The 25,051-nt window shown below is 45.2% G+C and overlaps 1 protein-coding gene across 1 annotated transcript in view; it reads left to right on the top strand.

Moving 5' to 3' along the window:
* Positions 1–25,051, top strand: part of MSRA (methionine sulfoxide reductase A) — a 272,063-nt gene that overhangs the window by 5,141 nt on the left and 241,871 nt on the right. The window contains exon 2 of the mRNA XM_044289623.1: positions 7,352–7,560. Coding sequence (XP_044145558.1) covers positions 7,413–7,560 — 148 coding nt within the window. The 5' untranslated portion in view covers positions 7,352–7,412. The remainder of the gene's footprint in view (positions 1–7,351; positions 7,561–25,051) is intronic.

The following is a 25,051-nucleotide window of genomic DNA, read 5'->3' as shown; positions in this document are numbered from 1 at the left end:
CTGCCGCTGATCATGGTCTAGAACTGGATGTTACCCCAGATGACCACCTAGGCCTTTATTGGAAATCTAGAATGTAGAATTTCTGGATTGTGGGATGTCAATATATTAAAGTCCAAATTTTCTAAACTAATATAGACCCCAGACAAGATTCCTTAAATAAATAAGAAGAGAGAAGACCCCCTAAACTAATATAGACCCTAGACCAGACCCCCTAAATCGATGGTTCTCAACCTTTTCATGCCAAATACCTCCTAGTGACAAGAAGTTCAAACCAAATACCCCAAGGAAGCTACAGTACTGCGGTCATAGGATCTGTTCTAGGCCTCTGACAGCAGTTGCTTCAGTAGAATAAAGCACCACGTACCTCTTACATCCAGTGATGTCTCCTGATGTAGATGTTCTCTTTCCTCATCTTCTCCATTCAGACCAGATTGCCATGGTGATTTATTTTAGGTATATCTCGTCTCTGCAGGGTTTGCCACACAGACATCTTAATTGTTTTACTTTTCCATCGTCCTCCCCATCTTCTGAACACCCCATTCTGCCACCCCAATACTGTAACCATCTTAATGCACCCCACCCCAGTAGTAATAATTCCCCCTACAGTGCCCCTAGTAGTAGTATAGCCCACCACAAAAACCCGGAGTAGTAATAATTCCCCCTATAGTGCCTGCAGAAGAAATATTTCCCACCTATAGTATCCTAGTACTACTAATACCCACCTATTGTGCCCCTAGTAATACCCCCAGTAGTAAATATGCCCCCTTATAGTGCCCTGAGTAGTGCTATTGACCCCTAAAGTGCCCCCAATAGTAATAACACCAACAGTGGTGCCCCCAGTAGTAATAAAGCCCCCATAGTATGTGCGAGAGATAATAATGCCTGTCTACAGTGCCCCCAGTAGTTCTTGTGCCTCTCTATAGTGCCCCAGTAGTAATAACTCCCCCCTAATGTGTCCCAGTAGAAAAAAATGACCCCTAATTAGTGTTGAGCGAACTTGTGTTTTAAGTTCGGCGTCTAAAGTTCGAGTTCAGGTTATCGAAGTATCCCGTTATGGATTCTGCTACCATGGACCATAACGGAGTTTAGAATCCACAACGGGATACTTCGATAACCTGAACTCGAACTTTAGACGCCGAACTTAAAACACAAGTTCGCTCAACACTACCCCTAATAGTGCCACCAGTAGTAGTAAAGTCCTCATAGTATGCCACAGAGTAATAATGCCTGCCTATAGTGCCTGCAGTACTGCAGTAGTACTAATGCCTGTATAGTGCTCACAGTAGTAATAGAGCCCCCCATAATATGTCCTAGTAGAAAAGAAATGCACTCCCAGTGCCACCTGTAGTACTAATCTCCACCACAATACAGACACCAGAGAGACTTTGTGACCCATGGACCCCAGAGAACATCCTAGACCAGACCTTCTAAACTAATACAGACCCCAGACCAGAAGTTCTGAACTAATATAGACCCTAGACCACACCTTCTAAAGTAATATAGACCTTAGATCAGACCTTTTAAACTAATACAGACCCTAGATCAGACGTGCTGAACTAATTCAGACCCTAGAGCCTAGACCATGACTTCTAAACTAATATAGACCCTAGACCATGGCTTCTAAACTAATATAGACCCTAGACCATGGCTTCTAAACTAATATAGACCCTAGACCATGGCTTCTAAACTAATATAGACCCTAGACCATGGCTTCTAAACTAATATAGACCCTAGACCATGGCTTCTAAACTAATATAGACCCTAGACCATGGCTTCTAAACTAATATAGACCCTAGACCATGGCTTCTAAACTAATATAGACCCTAGACCATGGCTTCTAAACTAATATAGACCCTAGACCATGGCTTCTAAACTAATATAGACCCTAGACCATGGCTTCTAAACTAATATAGACCCTAGACCATGGCTTCTAAACTAATATAGACCCTAGACCATGGCTTCTAAACTAATATAGACCCTAGACCATGGCTTCTAAACTAATATAGACCCTAGACCATGGCTTCTAAACTAATATAGACCCTAGACCATGGCTTCTAAACTAATATAGACCCTAGACCATGGCTTCTAAACTAATATAGACCCTAGACCATGGCTTCTAAACTAATATAGACCCTAGACCATGGCTTCTAAACTAATATAGACCCTAGACCATGGCTTCTAAACTAATATAGACCCTAGACCATGGCTTCTAAACTAATATAGTCCCTAGACCATGGCTTCTAAACTAATATAGACCCTAGACCATGGCTTCTAAACTAATATAGACCCTAGACCATACCTTCTAAACTAATATAGACCCTAGACCATGCCTTCTAAACTAATATAGACCCTAGACCAGTGATGGCTAACCTTGGCACTCCAGCTGTGGTAAAACTACAACTCCCAAGATGCCCCCCTTGCTTGGTTGCTCTTAGAACTCTATAGAAATAAATGGAACATGCTGGGAGTCGTAGTTTCACCACAGCTGGAGTGCCAAGGTTAGCCATCACTGCCCTAGACCATGCCTTCTAAACTAATATAGACCCTAGACCAGTGATGGCGAACCTTTTAGAGACCGAGTGCCCAAACTGCAACCCAAAACCCATTATTTATCGCAAAGTGCCAACACGGTAGTTCACCATGAATACTACAGTCCAGTATAGTATATCTTCCATGTACTTTATCATTTAGCTATAATATCCTGCCTAAATTTAGTGCGCTGCCTGTGCTGTTCATAGAGCGTCTTGCGCTGATGAATGGCAGGAAAAGTCTAAGGCATATTGGTACACCGTAGACTTTTTCCAGGGTGCGAGTGCCCACAGATAGGGCTCTTAGTGCCGCCTCTGGCACCCGTGCCATAGGTTCGCCACCACTGCCCTAGACCATGCCTTCTAAACTAATAAAGACCCTAGACCAGGCCTTCCAGGCTAATGCAGACCCCAGACCAGATTTTCTGAACTAATATAGACCCTACACCAGACCTTCCAAAGTAATATAGATCCTAGGTCAGACTAGGTTTGGGCAATAAACCGGTATTAACGATATACCGCGGTACTAAGAAACAGCGATATGGCGATATCGCCATTTCTTAATTACCGCAGTAGTTTAGTGACATCATAGGGGCAGACACACATCACAGTGTTGAATGCCTCTAAAACGTATGGGGCACATTACAGCCGGCACAGTGGAGAAGGAGACAGTCCCTCCTCACTCTGATCCGGCTGCCGCTGTGCTGCCAATGAGAAGGTAATAGTGAGGAGGAAGGGAGGGGCTGTGGACGCTGCACCACCAATGAGAATTACCCTTAATACAAATATAGACTGCGGGTGCCGGCCGTATCACATACCTGGCACCCGGTCTCAATGACAGGAAGTGGCGTTCCCGCGAACCGAGGCAATTTACCCCTCAAATGCGGGGTTAATTGGCACTCTGGGGGCTGCTGCACAGAGAGGCCGGGGCTGAGAACAGTCGCTGCACTCTCGGGGCTGCTGCACAGAGAGGCCGGGGCTGAGAACAGTCGCTGCACTCTGGGGGCTGCTGCACAGATAGGCCGGGGCTGAGAACAGTCGCTGCACTCTGGGGGCTGCTGCACAGATAGGCCGGGGCTGAGAACAGTCGCTGCACTCTCAGGGCTGCTGCACAGAGAGGCCGGGGCTGAGAACAGTCGCTGCACTCTGGGGGCTGCTGCACAGAGAGGCCGGGGCTGAGAACAGTCGCTGCACTCTGGGGGCTGCTGCACAGAGAGGCCGGGGCTGAGAACAGTCGCTGCACTCTGGGGGCTGCTGCACAGATAGGCCGGGGCTGAGAACAGTCGCTGCACTCTCGGGGCTGCTGCACAGAGAGGCCGGGGCTGAGAACAGTCGCTGCACTCTGGGGGCTGCTGCACAGATAGGCCGGGGCTGAGAACAGTCGCTGCACTCTCGGGGCTGCTGCACAGAGAGGCCGGGGCTGAGAACAGTCGCTGCACTCTGGGGGCTGCTGCACAGATAGGTCGGGGCTGAGAACAGTCGCTGCACTCTGGGGGATGCTGCACAGATAGGTCGGGGCTGAGAACAGTCGCTGCACTCTGGGGGATGCTGCACAGATAGGTCGGGGCTGAGAACAGTCGCTGCACTCTGGGGGATGCTGCACAGATAGGTCGGGGCTGAGAACAGTCGCTGCACTCTGGGGGATGCTGCACAGATAGGTCGGGGCTGAGAACAGTCGCTGCACTCTGGGGGATGCTGCACAGATAGGTCGGGGATGAGAACAGTCGCTGCCCTCTGGGGGATGCTGCACAGATAGGTCGGGGCTGAGAACAGTCGCTGCCCTCTGGGGGATGCTGCACAGATAGGTCGGGGCTGAGAACAGTCGCTGCCCTCTGGGGGCTGCTGCACAGATAGGTCGGGGCTGAGAACAGTCGCTGCCCTCTGGGGGCTGCTGCACAGAGAGGCCGGGGCTGAGAACAGTCGCTGCCCTCTGGGGGCTGCTGCACAGAGAGGCCGGGGCTGAGAACAGTCGCTGCCCTCTGGGGGCTGCTGCACAGAGAGGCCGGGGCTGAGAACAGTCGCTGCACTCTGGGGGCTGCTGCACAGAGAGGCCGGGGCTGAGAACAGTCGCTGCACTCTGGGGGCTGCTGCACAGATAGGCCGGGGCTGAGAACAGTCGCTGCCCTCTGGGGGCTGCTGCACAGATAGGCCGGGGCTGAGAACAGTCGCTGCCCTCTGGGGGCTGCTGCACAGATAGGTCGGGGCTGAGAACAGTCGCTGCCCTCTGGGGGCTGCTGCACAGAGAGGTCGGGGCTGAGAACAGTCGCTGCCCTCTGGGGGCTGCTGCACAGAGAGGTCGGGGCTGAGAACAGTCGCTGCCCTCTGGGGGCTGCTGCACAGAGAGGCCGGGGCTGAGAACAGTCGCTGCCCTCTGGGGGCTGCTGCACAGAGAGGCCGGGGCTGAGAACAGTCGCTGCCCTCTGGGGGCTGCTGCACAGAGAGGCCGGGGCTGAGAACAGTCGCTGCCCTCTGGGGGCTGCTGCACAGAGAGGCCGGGGCTGAGAACAGTCGCTGCCCTCTGGGGGCTGCTGCACAGAGAGGCCGGGGCTGAGAACAGTCGCTGCCCTCTGGGGGCTGCTGCACAGAGATGCCGGGGCTGAGAACAGTCGCTGCCCTCTGGGGGCTGCTGCACAGAGAGGCCGGGGCTGAGAACAGTCGCTGCCCTCTGGGGGCTGCTGCACAGAGAGGCCGGGGCTGAGAACAGTCGCTGCACTCTGGGGGATGCTGCACAGATAGGTCGGGGCTGAGAACAGTCGCTGCACTCTGGGGGATGCTGCACAGATAGGTCGGGGCTGAGAACAGTCGCTGCACTCTGGGGGATGCTGCACAGATAGGTCGGGGCTGAGAACAGTCGCTGCACTCTGGGGGATGCTGCACAGATAGGTCGGGGCTGAGAACAGTCGCTGCCCTCTGGGGGCTGCTGCACAGAGAGGCCGGGGCTGAGAACAGTCGCTGCCCTCTGGGGGCTGCTGCACAGAGAGGCCGGGGCTGAGAACAGTCGCTGCCCTCTGGGGGCTGCTGCACAGAGAGGCCGGGGCTGAGAACAGTCGCTGCCCTCTGGGTGCTGTGTGTCATGCCCTGCTCTGACTATGTGCGGAGGTCGGCCAGAATAGCAGCACGTGTTTAGTGTTTGTTTTGGATTCGTGCTGGATCCGCCACCCATCAGGTGCACTGGGTGGGGTCATTCGTTTAAATGGCTCTAAATTCCAGTGCTCTGAGCGGGTTATTGCAATCAGTCTGGCCTAGGAAGCAAGCAAGCAAGCATGCAAGGAAGGAAGGAAGGTTTTCTGTCCCAGCTCTGATAAGATAAGTGTGGTTTCTGTTTTTGTTGTTTGCTGTTTTAGTTGTGTTTGCGTCATCTCTCCCTTCCAGGTTCTGTGCGAGCAGGCTGCTCCTATTTCCCCTTTTCACCATCTCAGGGAATCTAGGGTGTTTTAGCCCAGGCACGGGGACACATCATTCCTACCACCAAGGTCTGCCTGTGGGCTGAGCAGTGCAGGGAGAGAGGTCAGGGATTAGCTAGGAGGTGACCCTTCCCCTGCTTCTCGCTCAGAGCCTGGTTGTTGGTTTTTCTGTGTGTCTGAGTGCTTGTCCGCCGTACACTGCGGTAATATGGCTGTAGTGTAGGGACTAAGACCTATATGGGAAGCGCCAGTCTTTAGTAAATGATCCCCAATGTTTTATTTAACTGAAAGGCATCTTTATGATGCCAAGGTGCCCTTCCTGACAATGTGCACCTATGATGGGCACACTCTGAACAACACACTTATCAGGGTTTTCCACTAGGATGTCTCATTTTCTGTGGGAGCGGCGAAGATGGCTGATTGCTGCTATCTCCAGCACTCCCATAGAGAATGAATGGAGCAGCAGGGGGCACGGTCACTCCATTAGATTTGGGGGGGAATGGTGACCCTGTTCTTGGTGGGCAACTAAGAGATATTACTGCATGGGGGCAATGGGGGCAACAAGGAAATGCGAGTACATGTTTTGAGTGTTTTTTTTTTCTAAATGGGCATTTATCGTGATAAATTTCTTAATATCGTTATCGTGGGAATATTTTTGATATCGCCCAACCCTAGGTCAGACGGCCTAAATAAATATAGACCATCCCATAAAAAATACAGAGAAAACCACCTAAGCTGATATATACCCCAGACCAGATCCCCTGAATAAATATAGACACTAGTTTCCTTAATTTAGACCAAACTCTGCAGATACTTACCTCTCTTGGGTCCTTCAGTCCTTTTGGTGCGCCGTTGCAGACAGTGTCTTGGCACTAGACCCAGACTCAGGACATTGTCTATGGTGGAGATCAGGGGAAAAAGGACTGCAGGAATGAGGAGAGGTTAGTATTTACAGTCTGTTTGTTGTGACACCCGAGAGACTTAAAGCTTTTCTGGAAGTCCAGTAGCTATCTCCTTTTCATAGGAGACTTACAGACGTTGGCAAGTGGAAACCTACAAAAATTCAAACACATGGGCTCTTAAATCTATAATAAAGACAGGAAAACTTCTTCTCAATACCTTCTTTCTATGCTACAATATAATCTTTTCGAATAACAGGCCCAAAGCCTTAGGCTGCAGTACTGAGACAATCTTAAGACATCATGTCTTCTTAATTCCGTCATATGAATTAATGTGGATGATTGATGGACTTGTTTCTTGGGAAGAATCCAGTTGTAAACCTCCTTAACACAAAGAGATGGCAAACGTATTTCCCGGGTCAGAATTTAATCCATAATCCCACAACCTGATCTCCAGGTCTCTCGCTCCAGGTTTTATGAGTTGGGTCATAACTTGATGCAAACCTTATTCTCCTTGCAGAACATTATCGTGTGGTTGGACCTGGAGTTGTTGTGACTTCCCTCAAATCCCCCACAAGCTCATGCTGACCTCGCCCCGTGTCTTCACCTCCCGGATAGTTCTCTTCCAGCTGTTAAGCCGTACATTTATGGGAGACATGAGTTCTAAAACCCAGTTACCCAGCCAGGGTGAAGCTCTGACGGGCAGATCTGAGGAGATGCGATGTTCAGGTACTGTAGGTCTCATTTTTGAAGGAAGCTTTACACCCAGCAGTCAAATTGTGTCAAAAATAATCCTACTCAAAAACTGCGTTGGTTCGACCCTTGTGATCATGTGCAACCATATTATACCTTTAATGTGCATAGCATTAGTCAGGTATTTCCATTCTTAGGCCTCATGCACACGCCCGTTGTTTTATTCCGTGTCCGTTGCGCCGTTTTTTCGTGATTTTCTGCGGACCCATTGATTTTCAATGGGTCTGTTGAAAACTCGGCTAAAGCACCGTTTGCCATCCGCGTCCGTGATCCGCGGTTCCAGTCCGTCAAAGAAATATAACCTGTCCTATTATTTTTGCGGAAAACTGTTCGCAGACCCATTCAAGTCAATGGGACCGCTAAAAAAAGCGGAGGCACACAAGATTGTCATCCGCGTCCGTTTTTTTCCTATCATTTGCATGGCAAACCCGTCTTAGACTTTTTTTTAACTTTCCTTTATGTCTGGTGGTCCCCCAAAAATAAAGGAAGACACACGGAAACAGATCACGGAACAACGGAACCCCATTTTGCGGATCGGAACACAACAATGGTCGTGTGCATGAGGCCTTAAAGGGAGTGTATGTTATGTTCTTTTCAGTAATTAGATAAAGTTTTTTTTTTTATATTGTAGCCATATTGTATTTCTAACTATGTGTTATAATTATAATTTCTAATTATATTTCTAATCAGAACTTCTCTAGGGCGGCCATATTGGAGACAACTGCTTCTAATCCTGTATTGTCTGCATAGTTAGCACAGCAGGGGGTGTGCGCTTTATGGCAGCTGCAATGAAAAGGCGTTAACTGACTGAAGTGCCATAGACTATTACAGTTTTATTGTTATTGATTACGGCGCCATCACCAGAGACCAGGTGGTAGCAGGGGAGCTGCATACAGAGTCTTATCTGTGTATATAGTGTTACTTCCCTGCCTTATCTGGGCCTTCAGCAGTACAGTAAAGCTGTCCTTAACGTGCTTACCTTCTAATTGCAAGGAGATGACTCTGCTCAATCTGTCCTAGTCTATACAGCACAGCTGACAAGTGAGCTACTGAAAACAGGAAAAATCATCTTAATGTGACTGTTCTGGTGGCTGTTGTGGATAGTTACACAAAAATGAATAAAAACACATCAAACTTAGATGTTGTCATTGGTTTCCTTGAACGGGTTGTCCAGAATTAGGAAAAAACTAACTTCTTGCTTCTGTATAAATGGAGAATTTGGTGATGAAAGCTATTGGCCAAATGACCATCTTAGAAGGCTTATTCTTCTTTCACGTCAGGGTCCATCCTGGAGATAAGAGGGAGTCACACGGGAAGGACGTGATATTTATGGTACACCCTAGCAAAATGTCATAAATGCCTCAGAAGGAACAACCCCTTTAAGTCTATAACCGGCTTAGACTATCTAAATACAAATGGTATTTTTTTTCTTGATAAAACAATTTCTAGGTGTGAAATTATTTTTGGACTCTGTGTTGGTGGGCCATTGGCCAAGGCATACAATGCTGCACACTTTTATTGGTAACCGTTGCAGGTGCGTTAGACTTCAACCTGGAACTTTTTTATTCCATTGTCATACAAACAGTTTTTACATTATTCTATGCATTAACCCCTGTGAGGAGCTGTGTCTGCGCAATCACAGTGGGAGCCGTCAGGAACTAACAGCTCTAGTCCGACTGTGGTTGGGATTGGAGATAGCGTTGATCCCAGCCATTTAACCACTTAGATGTCACAATCAGTAGAGACTATGGTATATAAGTGGTATGTACAACTGTATAAGCACTATAATACTGCCTCCTATATACAAGAATATAACTACTATAATACTGCTGCTATGTACAAGAATATAACTACTATAATACTGCTCCTATGTACAAGAATATAACTACTATAATATTGCCTCCTATGTACAAGAATATAACTACTATAATATTGCCTCCTATGTACAAGAATATAACTACTATAATACTGCTCCTATGTACAAGAATATAACTACTATAATACTGCTCCTATGTACAAGAATATAACTACTATAATACTGCCTCCTATGTACAAGAATATAACTACTATAATACTGCCTCCTATGTACAAGAATATAACTACTATAATACTGCTCCTATGTACAAGAATATAACTACTATAATACTGCCTCCTATGTACAAGAATATAACTACTATAATACTGCTCCTATGTACAATAATATAACTACTACAGAGATCAGCTGGTGGGTGTCAGGTTCTAGTTCATTATAACAGGTACTGTTGTTTTTTATGTCTCTATGATGCGGTTCCGGTTACTGTTGCTCCCCATACGGTACGTTCTCTCCCGTGCGGTGAGTTTGGATGCTGTTAGTGATACGCTCATGTAAGTGTTAATCTGCTCCAGTTTTTCGGTCCTGGTTATGTCTTATAATAGCGTTTCTTTGATATAATACTTTTCTTTATCGGGTCTGTGTTCCGCCCCCTATGGTTTCTCACAATACGTTACAGAACTTTGGAGTAGTTGTCCTCTTTTTGTTCTGCCGTCCTCCGGTTCTTCTCTCCCACCCGCCGGGAACAGTGACTCATAAAACAAGTCCAAAACACACACCAAAGAATAGATATGAGAAAGGTCAGGGATAATAGGCTGGAGCTCGGCCTTCCTCAGATCAATCGTTCCTTCTTTCTCTAACCTTTGTCGTCTTATGTGGTTTCTTAGAATTCTCGCTCTGTTCCCCGAATGTTCTCCTAGTAATTATAGGTCTCGTCCAATCTCCATGTATAATCTTGGACCGGATCTGGGCTCCTTTATTTCTCTATAAGTACGTCCCTGGGGTGTACAGGGTCATCAGAAAGCAGGGACCTGCGGTGGTAAACCATGCTGCTCTCCACCTGTCTGCTGTGCCTTCTATTCCAAATTGATGGTGAGTATGAAGGGTCCTCAGTCCTCCTATTGTCAATACATGGGAAGAATGGGGGGTTTTGGTCTAGAACACCCAACATTCCTGGTGGTGGAGGGCTCCTCATCTATTAGTCAGGTTGGAGAACAGCAACATAGAGCTTCCCTCGCTTTGGTGGACCCGGAAAGTCCATACACCACAGAGCCAGCTATTTGCTTTAAATAAGAATAGTGTAATACCTCATTTCCCCTGTGGAGGTGCTGTAGGGAAACTGAACACCTCTCTTCAGGTAGCTGATCACCACAAAAAAACTTTTTCTTAGCAGGGACCTCCATTAATGAGGGATTGCCCACCGTATATACGGTATATAGTCTTCTTGAGACCTCCCTGAACCTCAGAGCTGACCGAGAGTCTCCCAGACAGCTCCTTCATCTGCTATACAGCCATCAGTAGGTTCTTGGATCAAAGAGGATCGTCTAGACCAGGAATGCTCAACCTGCGACCCTCCAGCTGTTGCAAAACTGCAACTCTCAGCTTGCCCGGACAGTCTTCAGCTATCATCCTCCAGTGGGAGTTGTAGTTTTACAACAGCTGGAGGGCCGCCGGTTGGCATCCCTGGTCTAGACTGAATACAGTACATGATAGCAAAACTTCAGCTGTGAGTAATATTAGGTGTTTCAGCCTGCGGAAGCAAACCTGAACATTTGCATTCGCTGACAGCAAGCAGTGATCTTGAAAAGTAGAAAGTTGCAGTACATAGAGCGATGAGACTTGACATCTTCTTACCTGTCATGTGTTTTAATAAATACTTGTTTTGTCAGTGAACTAACAATTTTGGATTGTGTCTTTCCTCTTTTATTCCTCCTAGAAATCCATACATGAAAATACTACTAGATTTTATTACTCCTTTGTCAGAGGTGAATGTCCACACAAAGTTATATTTTTTTTTTACCGTCGGCACTGATTGGACGATGGTAGAGTGTGTGGGGACCTACCCCCTACTGGTTACACCAAGTCGTTTGTTTATTCATATATTTTCTGGAGGAATAACAGAGGGAAGTCACAGGACAAAAATCTAAGAAAAGAAGATTATGTTTTTTTTCCCATGGGAAATAAAACTATTCACTAAAAGAGGAATATCAGGGGAGGTCACAGGTCCACCCTAACCCTGGGTTCACACCTGAGCGTTTTACAGCGCGTTCAAACGCGCTGTAAAACGCTTAAGACATGAAAACCAATGCTTCCCTATGGGAAGGGTTCACACCTGGGCGTTTTACAGCGCGTACGAACGCGCTGTAAAACGCCCGACGCTCAAACAAGTACTTGAGCTTCTTTGGGGCGTTTTGACGCGCGTTTGTGGCCATAGGACACTGCAGTCAATGACACAAACGCGCGTCAAACGCGCGTTTACTATTACAAAAAACGCGCGACAAAAACGCGCGTAAAACGCGCGTTTGAGGAACGCTCAGGTGTGAACCCAGGGTCAGACCTTTGCGGTTGTCTAGACGTATGCATCTCCTACCGTTTTTGAGCGGCTTTCTCCTCTCTGTAGACGGTGGATATTTTTTAGGGGATGTTCACCCTGCAGATTTAGAAGGAAAAATGCACGGTGTGAACATGCCCTTATCCAGACAGGAGGTGTTTGCAGATTTCCTCATCAGTGTTTTTATATCAGGTGTTAAATGTGGAAAAGACATGACCTACAAGACCAAGTTATGCAGCAAGGAGGAGGCGCTGGCGGGTAGGGCACAGAAAATGAACGTTTCAGGTAGGTCCATTATTAACCCATATTTTAGATTGACTGGATGCTGAGAGTTCTATTCAGTCTTCTCTCCTGCTGGGTGTTGTAGTATCATGTGCTGCTTATTTTTTGCGTCAGATGCTATATACTTTTGCTACACTTGTGTTTACCTGAGCAGTAATGATGGGAGATTTCAGCTCTGGAGCCCAAGAATAGTAAGTGCAGCTCTGGAGTTACTCAGGATCAGTTCAGGATAAGAAATGTATGTACACAGTAACTCCACCAGCAGAATAGTGAGTGCAGCTCTGCAGTATAATACAGGATGTAACTCAGGATCAGTACAGGATAAGTAATGTATGTGCACAGTGACTCCATCAGCAGAATAGTGAGTGCAGCTCTGGAGTATAATACAGGATGTAACTCAGGATCAGTACAGGATAAGTAATGTAATGTATGTACACAGTGACTGCACCAGCAGAATAGTGAGTGCAGCTCTGGAGTATAATACAGGATGTAACTCAGGATCAGTACAGGATAAGTAATGTAATGTATGTACACAGTGACTGCACCAGCAGAATAGTGAGTGCAGCTCTGGAGTTTAATACAGGATATAACTCAGGATCAGTACAGGATAAGTAATGTAATGTATGTACACAGTGACTGCACCAGCAGAATAGTGAGTGCAGCTCTGCAGTATAATACAGGATGTAACTCAGGATCAGTACAGGGTAAGTAATGTAATGTATGTACACAGTGACTCCACCAGCAGAACAGTGAGTGCAGCTCTGGAGTATAATACAGGATGTAACTCGGGATCAGTACAGGATAAGTAATGTAATGTATGTACACAGTGACTGCACCAGCAGAATAGTGAGTGCAGCTCTGGAGTATAATACAGGATGTAACTCAGGATCAGTACAGGATAAGTAATGTATGTGCACAGTGACTCCATCAGCAGAATAGTGAGTGCAGCTCTGGAGTATAATACAGGATGTAACTCAGGATCAGTACAGGATAAGTAATGTATGTACACAGTGACTCCACCAGCAGAATAGTGAGTGCAGCTCTGGAGTATAATACAGGATGTAACTCAGGATCAGTACAGGATAAGTAATGTATGTACACAGTGACTCCACCAGCAGAATAGTGAGTGCAGCTCTGGGGTATAATACAGGATGTAACTCAGGATCAGTACAGGATAAGTAATGTAATGTATGTACACAGTGACTCCACCAGCAGAATAGTGAGTGCAGCTCTGGGGTATAATACAGGATGTAACTCAGGATCAGTACAGGATAAGTAATGTATGTACACAGTGACTCCACCAGCAGAATAGTGAGTGCAGCTCTGGGGTATAATACAGGATGTAACTCAGGATCAGTACAGGATAAGTAATGTATGTACACAGTGATTCTATATATATATATATATATATATATATTATATACCTGTCATGTACTGAGTTTTATGTGTAAGGAGTGAACTGAATATATTTATCACCCTGTGAAAAAAATATATATAAAATGAAAATCTGCAAATTGTCATTGTGGCTTCTGTCAGTGATGGATGGACAGTAACTAAAGCAACAAGCAGATCCAATGTTCCTGGCTCATTACGTCTGCGGGCTCCAAGCGCCTCCCAATGTGCTGCACTTCACTCCCAAATCCCATGGGCAGCAGATGCATTTATGTAGAAGACCAGAGAGACAGGAATTGTCTCTGCCATGAAGCCGCGAGCACATGGAGGACCTCTTATTATAAGTGATGGTTTGGGGTCTACAGTCAGGATATAAGAAGGAATAAATGTGAAAAGGCAAAGAGTAAGCCACCAAAATCCTCTGTGGTTGCAGGTCACACCTATGGTGGCCACCAATGGTCCAGGAGACCTTGTTTTTCTTAGGATTTTTTTCTTTCCCCAGTATTCATTTGCAGGCTTCCTTTTTGCGGAGCTTAGTCCTTCTGGCACCGTTGATCCCGTTGGGGCCATTTGAACAGTCAGTAATTAGAAAGTGGCCTTAGACATCTAACCTGAATTACAATCTCAGGAACTTCTGGAGAACTTTAGAATTTCTTTTATGTTCTTTCCTTCATTTCATTTCTCATTTGCTTTAAATATTGTAAAGTAGAACTTCTCTCTCTGTTGCTGGTGTGAAGTCATCACTGCTCTCAGCCTGTTTAGAATTGAGTCATCTTTGCTCAAACCTTCCACAGAATTGGGTCACGTTAGGTAACATAGTTTGACGAGAACTTTACTTTTTTTCTTTGGGGGTTAGACATTGGTGCAACTGTAGGTGGTCCACTCGACTCTTCTAGATTACATGGGAGTTATGTGTCGGGCGGGGTGGATCCTTATTTTCAGTAGATCATACAAAATTAGGCAAGAGAAGCACATTGTGGAGGGAATGCAGCAACGCCGTCCCAACTGGTGCTCCAAGTTCTGGAACCGGATTAATTGCCACCAAAGTAGTAAATAATAATGAGATCTCCGGTAGCGGCACTGCCTTGAAGGATGATTTCCAATGTATAACTAATTGATATATGTTGTATTGTTGTTCCTATAATGGGTTTCAGGACCTTTCTGGTCCCTTCATCAGTTGGTAGTTATACTGTCTGATGAAGGGACTCATATGGTCCCGAAACGCGTTATAGGATCAGGCTGCTCTTGCATTGAGTTCTCCAGATCCGCCATAGCCAGATAGTGCCGCCTGCCCGCTGGATCCAATTGACTATAATGGGATCCGGTGGAGATCCGGAAGCACCTCAGAAAATATATCGGGATGGAGCTATTTTTGTCTGGCTTATTCTTGGCAATTTCTGCCGGAACAGCCTGTGGGATAGCTGTGTCACAGATTTTAAACTAGCCTTAAAGGTGTTGTCCCTTGAAAAATATTCTACAGTTTTCAAACCAGCATAATACTTTTGTAATTGCATGTAATTAAAAATTCAGCATAGCCACTGAGTTATTCACTAAAATGTATCTGTATAGCGCCACCTGCTGTTTGTTCTTTTTCTTATTTCTTCGTCCTGCTCACTGAGAAGGCCACACATGCTCAGTTCAATCCTTTAACTGTCTCCTGAGCTGTGATAGGGAGATTATGGACACGCCCCCTTAGCTGCAGCAGAAAAGACACTCCCCCTGAGCCGCCAGCTTGATATAAACCTAGCAGAGCAATGTATGTGGATATCTCTGCATCCATGTGAGGTACAGGGCTGGTTCTAGCTTTGTTAGAAAGAGATAGTCATGCACTATATGATGTCTGATTTTCATTTTGTACATTAGTCATGGGATAACCCCTTTAATCATACATCTGAACTCCCCTTTAAGGCAGTACACTACCTGAGATCCTGTTTTTGTCTACTACTTCAGTGCCGATCCTTGTTTTCAGGGAGGTAATCCGCTGTCAGAGGCTTCCTCCCCCTTTTCTTACTGAGTGGGCGACCGTATCAGGGAATCGGGAGTGTGGGCTGAATGTTGCGGACTACTGTCCTACTGTGTATGGCCCGGCCTCATTGAAGAGACACAGCAGCGTACTGATAATTGTTTATGCAGGCAATGCATCATGGGAAAAATTATGCTAATCTGCTTGAGCCTCCTGGAAATGCAGCGCCCCTGCTCTCCTCCCTTCTTCCTCTTTGCTTTCACGTTATCTTTTTTCAATACACTACTTGACCTATGGCAAACGAGGAGCGACAAGCTAGAAAAATCTGATCATTGATTCTTATTTATATACATCAAAGCATTTTTTCTTATAATACTGTGTCCCGAAGGAGATTTCCACGACTTCATCTTTAATCCTCTTCATTAATTACGACAAATCCCTTCGTCTTCAGTCAGCCACTAAATTGCATTTATAGACATGTATTTTTGCTTTAGTGTTTTTTTTTGTTGTTGTTGCTTGTTGTTTGTGTTTCTTTTTGTGTAGCAGCCGCTGGATTTGTATGTTGTTTATATGCTCCCCGCTGGGTGGTTCAGCCCGTCTCTTTCTGTCTGCAGAATATTAAAGTCGCATTATAGCGTAGCGAGGAGACCGTAGACTGTAAGCCTACAGGAAGATGCCACCGTACTGCAGATGCCTGGTGTGTGTTATAGACCGCAGCTCTAGGCCCTCAACGTCCCCACCGCATAGCAGCAGAAGGCCTTACTAGTGAGTCTCGTCTTCAGCCCGTCTCTTTCTGTCTGCAGAATATTAAAGTCGCATTATAGCTTAGTGAGGAGACCGTAGACTGTAATCCTACAGGAAGATGCCACCGTACTGCAGATGCTTGGTGTGTGTTATAGACCGCAGCTCTAGGCCCTCAACGTCCCCACCGCATAGCAGCAGAAGGCCTTACTAGTGAGTCTCGTCTTCAGCCAGTCTCTTTCTGTCTGCAGAATATTAAAGTCGCATTATAGCGTAGCGAGGAGACCGTAGACTGTAAGCCTACAGGAAGATGCCACCGTACTGCAGATGCCTGGTGTGTGTTATAGACCGCAGCTCTAGGCCCTCAACGTCCCCACCGCATAGCGGCAGAAGGCCTCACTAGTGAGTCTCATCTTCAGCCCGTCTCTTTCTGTCTGCAGAATATTAAAGTCGCATTATAGCGTAGTGAGGAGACCGTAGACTGTAATCCTACAGGAAGATGCCACCGTACTGCAGATGCTTGGTGTGTGTTATAGACCGCAGCTCTAGGCCCTCAACGTCCCCACCGCATAGCGGCAGAAGGTCTCACTAGTGAGTCTCGTCTTCAGCCCGTCTTGTGATATCGGCCTAGTCTTCAGGCATTGACACCAAACAGATGATCGGCGACGGTGCCAAGTATCGGACCCCCGCCAATCAGCTATTGATGACCTCTTCTGAGGACAGGTCATCATTATATATACCGCCTGCACAACCCCTATAAGATCAAATATGTTTTATTTTTTTTGACATATATGTTCTTTTAATTTTATCTTTTTATGTTCATTTTATCAAACTGTATTGTTAATTTACATTAACTTTGCTTTTGTTTTTTTGTTTGTTTTTTGTAACTATTGTATTGGATTTATTAGTTGTGCAGAAAACTCTGACGGGCATTTATTAGGATGTTTCCTGAAACCTGTCATCACAGGCAAGACCGCATGTAAAAAACTATCAACCCAATGTTGCCCGAGATGATAAAAAAGGAGCTCCTTTTATTAACTGCAGCATCTAAAAGGTTAAATAAACAAGACTGGAGCTTTCTCCGATACAGGTTGTTACCCTTGAAATGTGACTGTCAATCACATCCCGTGGACACTGCTGCAGTCCTGACCATAAGGGCTCATGCACACGACCATATGTATTTTGCCGTCTGCAAAACACGAACCCGCAAAAATAAAAACGGATGACCTCTGTGTGATGTCCGTGTTACATCGTTTTTTTTTTTGAGGATCCATTGTAACACTGCCTATCCTTGTCCGCAAAAGGACAAGAATAGGACACGTTGTATTTTTTTTGTGGAACGGACTTGCGGGGATACGGACTGCATAAGCAGTCATTTCCGTTTTATTTGTGGCCCCATTGAAGTGAATGGTTCCGCATATGGGCTGCAAAAGAAACTCAACAAAAAAAATAAGTTTGTGTTCCTGCGTCCACATGTTTGTCCCTTATTTGGACATACAAGTACATCCGAATACAAGGACTCCTGACGAAAATTGTAAAATGTAAAAAAAAAAAATATCAAAAATATTTTTAATTACCGTACTATTATATATTGTTAATATTATATTATTATTATTTATCATAGATGGAGCCCAGATTTTATATTCTCTCCATCACAGTCCGAGTTTTCAATCATGCTTCTTTCAGGATTGAATTATTTAGAGTCTACATAGAAAAAAAAAAAATCAGATAGAAAAATAAATTACCAAACTAAAAGGTAGAGTAACCTGCTTTAATGTATCTCCCCAGAATTCTCTTTTCCTCTGTAATTTGTATGTCATGTGTGTAAGCCGTGCTCTCTGCTAATTTAGGTCCCCGGAGATCTTTCTGGCCTGCTTAGCATTCTGCTCACGCTCGGCTGTGTGTGTTGGCATGGAGCTAGCGCACACCCAACCGTTCCTCCATCACAACCCGTAGGTCTGATAACGGAGCGTGCCCTCCCCGGCTCCCGTCCCCTGGCAACTGATTACAGGTTGCTGGGAAACCGCATCGCTCGAGGAATAGAAAGTTCAGCAGTGATGGAATTTTCTCAATATAATATGATTGCAGCCTTCCCACCGGTGACCTGCACCCGGCTGGAATGTGGTTATTTCCACCGAAAAACACTCCTTGTTTCGGCTGTGCTGACAACAAGCGTTAAATTAAATCAACACCCATCGTTATCGTCCCTTCAGCTCTCACAGGCGTGACGGAACGGCTTTCACGGCTCCTGAAAGCAGTCATTGCTATTTACTTTGTCTCTAATTGGTCTCCAGACAAACTGAAGAAGGTTCCAGAATAACCAAAGTGTCTTCTAGCTGGGACCACTGATGATCGGTGTGAAAACCTGGCAGTAAAGCGTCTAGTTTCCATGCAGCACCACCGCAGGGGAAATGAAGTATTACACAGTGTCCATTCATACAAATAGGTTGTCTATGTAATACAGGATAGGACAGGTCCTCCATACCAAGAGACCCTCATTGTAACCTGGTCAACAGATGAAGATCCTAAACAGAAAACTCCCCATCTGTATTCCCTCTTAGTGTCTATGTACATTTTATGCACTTGACAATCCCTTTAAGTAATGGCAGCTTGGGATGTTGATCTTTTTGTAATAATCTGGTCATCCTGATAGCTTTGTTAAAGCATTGTTATAAGTGGCGGGTCATAGTTGGAGGCCAGGTTACAGATTTTACATTGAACCCAGTAGATATCTCTGGGACAGTAACCAGTATTAAAGGGTCACCCACTTTAGGTTATGCTGAGCAGAGTAAAACCCTTATATATTAGAACCATTATCTCCCCCATTTGAATATATCTCTAGTGAAGGAACCCCCAGCTATTGTGTCTCTTTCTGTTATGACCAATGCCCGTGGTACACTAGGTTTTAGTCTGTTATTGTCCGGCCAAGAAGTGCTGTTCTACATTTGTCTGCCTGTGTACAGGCTTCTGCCTGTTTTCTGGATTTCATCCTTCGCCACCTGACCTCTGCCTTATCTCTGTTCTGACCCTGATCTGCCTGCCCTGACCTCAGACTGTTTATCGGATTGCTTGAACTGTGTCTGTCCTTACTTCAGTAGTCATTTGGACAGAGACTACTCCAAGAGGTACAGTAGTGGCCTGGTGGTTCCCCTGCATCTAAGTCCAGATCCCTGTATAGGGGTTAAAGGGTGAATACCAGGGAGGACGCTTAGACAACGCCCTTGTAGGAGACCTAAACCAAATCTGTTCAAGTGCACACAGCGAATCCATATCTCGTATCATCCACATTTTGCATCTATCTATCTATCTCATATCTATCTATCGGTCCCATTGAGCTGGGCTGAAATGTTGCGTTTTGGGGTAACAAAGCGGGTCCATCACCCTTCTACCAACATTGGAGTCCTGCCTCCTTTTCTTGTTCTATCTATCAATCATCTATCTTGTATTATTCTGTCTTTTCTCTCATTCAGTGAAATCATTGATAGTATGAGCGGCAGTTCCTTACTTTCATTATATCCCTAATATCCATAAGATAATTCAGCAACATGCTTGCATGCCTGAAGGGCATTAATATATGAATATTAACGAGGATAATTGCTGATGCGGGCCGCGGAGGTGACGTTTTCTTTCACCGTATGCTTCTGCTGTTTTTCTCAGCCTATAATTAAATAAAAATCTGAGTATGGTTTATTAGTATATCTCTAGCAGCTGCTGGGGAGGTGGAGGGGCCTGGAGCATAATGGGGGTCAATTGGCACATTGGATTCATGAATTACAGTCACTAGTACATGAGAAGTTGTGCCGCAGAGCTTACTATCAAGCATTGTATACATGGGATAGAAGTTTATTTATTTTTTCACTGTATGGTGAACAATGACTACGACTACGTCTTGATTCTGTTAGGGTGCTGTATTGCATTGCCTATTTTAACCAGTGGAAGCCAATTTAGTCAGTTGGATCCATTGGGTACCACTGGTGTCTTTCATACCTTGGCTCCAGTGTTTTTTTTTTGTTGTTTTTTTTTTTACTTCCTAGACTGGAGCAGAAAATAGGGATGCCATAAATGTGAACATAGCTTTAGGCTTACATAGTTTCAGTCACTTTTTGGGCTGTAGGTGTCTCAATTCGATTTATCTACCTATTCTACAAGTCAAGAGAGCAGACCATACTCTGTACAGCCACTGAATCAGCAGGGGCTGCAGAGAGAGATGGCTACCTATTAGAAAACCAGCCCTGAGTGCAGCTTTGGTGGCCTCTGGAGACGCCTCGTTTTGTGATCAGCCATTTCCTGTATGCTGAAAGAGACCAGGAAGTATCGCAACGGGATCGTCAGGTCGAGTGGTAAAGCGTGTGTGTCTCCTTTTATTATTTTACATCATTCTTAACCTTTTTATTAGCCTGATAGCTTAAAAATAATGTATTTTAAATTTTGTCAAATATGAAAATTTACATTTTTGAATGGCCAAGGAATGGACGACAGAGAAAAGTCTGATTTGGTTGGAAAAGCTGGTTGTGTGGCTTTGAGTCAGGAAATATCCAATGTCTCTTTTCGGTTTGTTTAGCCTTGTTTGTTTTTGGGGGGGAAGAGGTTTGACAACTTACCTCCACACTCACTTCTCTGTCCCCTGTTCTCCGTCCCTTTTCCCGCTTCATCTCAGTCAAGGCATACCTTAGGTTGTCTGGCGCCTCATCAATGCTGCTTGGGTTTTACGTCAGTGAGTGTGGCACCACTGTGTTAACCAACATATATGACTTCGGGCTACTCCTAAGTGCTTTACGTGGTAGTCCCCTGGTTTTCATCCTTCTGAACCTCAGGCCTCTACCCCTTGGAGTATTATCTGTGTCATTGACAGATAAGGGTACTTTCATACTTGCATTAAACTTTTCCGGTATTGAGTTCCGTCAATGCTGCAGTATTTTCTCTGCCAAAATTCCAGAACACTTGCCGGATCCGGCATTATTTTACTTTACTTTGAAATGCATTAATGCTGGATCCGGCCCCAAGTGTTCTGGAAAAACTGCAGACCTTTTAAACGCAGACCTTTAAAAATGTAAAATAGATAAATACCGGATCTGTTTTTCCGGATGACAACCAGAGAGACGGATCCGGTATTGTAATGCATTTGTGAGCCTGATCTGCATCCGGATCCGTCTACAAATGGTATCTGTTTGCATACAGATTGCCGACGACGGAACTGCTTGCCGGAATCCAGCAACGCATGTGTGAAAGTACCCTAACCTATGGAGGGACAGGCCAAGGTAAGAACAGGAAGCAAATGGTCAATATAGAGGTCAGGCACAAGTCAGATTGCAGAAGGTCAGTATTCAGGAAACAGGCCCAGAATCGGTACAAGGGCAGTCAATAGAAACAGCACACTTTCACTGGATACTAGTAAGCTTGGAAACCTGTTGCTCAGGCACTTTCACAGATGGCCAGTCATTGACTTGTGTCAATTAGGGTGCCCGTGCACTTTCCTTTTAAGAGCTGGAGGGAGCTCACCCATTGTGTGCAGTGAAGAGAGGCCTTGCCAGCAAGAAGCTGGCTGTGGTTTGCAATAAGAAACAGTCAGGTGGCTCGCAATTCCAGTGCTTTGTTGATGGTCAGTCTTCTGGAAGATGTGGGAGACCGCATCATAGACAGGACTGTTACAGTACAATAAAAGAACCCAAACAGTGGGGCTGCTCAGTACACAACAGCCTAAATGGCAGCCAATAATATTCATGAGGTACAGCACATGGTCCCCACCAGAACCTGTAGCTGGTCCGGAAAGCATCCAAGAAACAGAACAGGGATTCTTAACGCTACCTCAGTCAGCAAGCACAATATTACGGTGACGTGATCCTTTATTAGTATTTTGTAGTGCTTTCAAGTTATGTTGGTTGCTGCATGATGAAAGGAACAAGTATGGCCCTGAAACGCGTTGCAGAAATACTAATAGAGGCTCACATCACGGCTATATCATTAGCACTGCGTTGAAAACTCCCTTTTTCTTACTTGTTCCTTGGTTGCTTAAATCCATGGTAGTCTACTGATTTTGGATCACACTGCCACATGATCTGAAATCTGTTGTGTGAAGTGATTAGTACAACAAGGTAATGCATTTTATGCTGTGGTCATTATTCATAACCAAAGCTGTACAAAACTTGTGTGTCCCTGAGACCCTTTCATGTAGGTGGACTGTGCTTTCTCTGATATCATTTTGAGAGTCCCCTAAAAGCATTTGTGAGACTGGATTGTGATCATCATTCATCATTTTCAGAAAAAAGCATTGTGGTGCCATTAAGAGATGCTATAGTTGGATCTCATGGGCCCTTTAACCAAACTTGAAATGTTCCAAAAATGGTCCTGTCTGTCTTATTTTATATCGGTTCGGTAGCAAACCCTGTATGAGAATATATTACGGTATGTCAATCCATGGCATCTCAGCACAATCGACTGAATATGGAGGTCCTCCATGTTGGTTAAGTGCTGGGCTTTAAGTTCCTTAAAATTCCTTTCTGGTCCAAAAGCAAAACAATGACTAGTTCCCATCAGAGAGTCATGAAAATGATGAGGAATGGTCTTCTTATACTCTATTGATCCGTAGAAATCAGTAAGACACGAGTTGTTTTATGGAATGTGTCTTAATCCTGAATGCAGAGTTTCTTGAACATCAGTCATGAATGGAAGAGCAATTTGAACACCGTTCTAGTCGGAGTGACATAGGAGTAGAAAACGAGACAGAAGGTCAGCTAAATGTGTATTGTATCCTGTATTAACCTTTGTAAACACCAGGCAAAGCAGAGTTCTTCAACTTGGAGTTAGCCTTCAAGTGGTTGTCCAGTTGGCTCTTAAAGCGGTTGCCCAGTTGGTGTCTGAGCTGCAGGCAGCATGTTATAGAGCAGGAGGAGCTGAACAGATTGATATATAGTTTTATAAGAAAATATTCAGTAAAACTTGTAATTTATCAATTTTAATTCAGCTCATTCTGGGCTGTAAAGTCCAGGAGGCGGTCCTATCAGTGATTGACAGGTCTCTCTGATTGCCACAGTCATAGAGGGAAGGCTGTTAATCCCTGATAGGGCCGCCTCCTGGACTTCACAGCCTAGAATTAGCTGAATTTAAATGTATAAATTACAAGTTTTACAGAATCTTTTCTTATAAACCTATATATCATTCTGCTCAGCTCCTCCTGCTCTATAACATGCTGCCGGCAGATTACACTGCATTTTCATGGTGATGGGTTCCCTTTAACCACTTCCAGACTGGACCATTTACCCCCCGTTTTGATTTGTTTCCGTACATTCGACTTTAAAAGCTTTAACTTTTTTGTATTCAGTTAGGTAAATAATTTTGCCTCCCATCTGGGGTTTTTTATGTCATTTTTATCTTTGTATTTTTTTTTTTATAAGCAGAAAAAAAATAGGGAAAATTGTGTTTTCACTTTATTCATTCTTTTTTTAAAAGCACAACGTGCAACTACAGAGCTGATCTGGGTCTGCTAAGACCCAGCATCTTGCGCATACCTCTGGACAGCTTAGCCTTTCCTTTTTTCTATTCTTTCAGAGCAGTGGGGAAGGCAGGGACAGTAAAAGACCATCCCTCATCCCTGCCTTCTCTATGGGGAGCCCAGCTGTCACTGACAGCTGGCTCCACGTTCCCGCGATTGCACTTTTAGTATGCATCTGCAATCTCTGCAAGGACGTTTTAAAACTTCCATGCAGAGATATTTGCTGATCGACCGGACGCAGTCAGCATGTAGTTAATGGCCATAGCCAGTGACTTCAGCTTTACATACAGTACATTGTCTGATATATATACACTGCTCACAAAAAGTTAGGAATATTTGGTTTTCGGGTGAAATTTATGGAAAACGTAAAAAGTTCCCACTCCGAGGATATTATATAATGAAAGTTGGGCATTTAAGTAGAAGCAGCAATGGTGATTTCCTCATCTCAAACAATTTATTGAAACAAAAGCCCACACCAGTGGTGGGTATAACCCACAAAATATCAGTGTCTCAGTAACTTGTCATGTGGCCTTGACAATCAATTACAGCTTGACAACGATGTCTCCTGCTGTTCACAAGGCCACTTATTGTCTGCTGAGGCATGGCATCCCACTCTACTTGAAGGGTCATTGAGGTTCTGGGGTACAGAGTTATGAGTCTGTACATGGCGACTCAGCTGATCCCATAGGTTTTCAGAAGGATTCAGGTCTGGAGAAAGTGTTGGCCACTCCATTTGAGGTACCCCAGTCTCCAGCAGCCATTCCTTAATGATGCGACCTCGATGAGCTGGTGCATTGTCCTCCATGAAGATGAAATTAGGCCTGTGTTGTTCATGTAGAGGCACAATGAATGGACTAATGATGTTATTCAAGTAGTACGAGTTTGTCACTGTACCATTCAAAAAGTGTAGGGCAGTTCTGTATTGACTAGACACACCTGCCCACACTGTAACACCACCACCAGCAAAGGCTCGTCTGGTAAACAACAGTGGCTGATGCATAGCACTCTCCAACATTGTTGACGGCCATAATTTCTGCTCAGCGTGAATCGACTTTCATCAGTGAACAGCACTGAGGCCCACTGGTCCCTCGTCCAGTGTAGATGCACCCTGGCCCATGGAAGATAATGACGTCTGTGCCTCATGGTGTGGTCAGGTCATCTCGTACGCAGACCACGCTGATGTAAACAGTTTCGAACGGTCTGACGTGACACTTGGATGTCTCTCACCTCCCTTAAATG

Source organism: Bufo gargarizans, chromosome 4 (genome assembly GCF_014858855.1).
Source record: "Bufo gargarizans isolate SCDJY-AF-19 chromosome 4, ASM1485885v1, whole genome shotgun sequence".
Classification (NCBI taxonomy): domain Eukaryota; kingdom Metazoa; phylum Chordata; class Amphibia; order Anura; family Bufonidae; genus Bufo; species Bufo gargarizans.
This window is presented reverse-complemented; position numbering and strand designations above follow the sequence as displayed.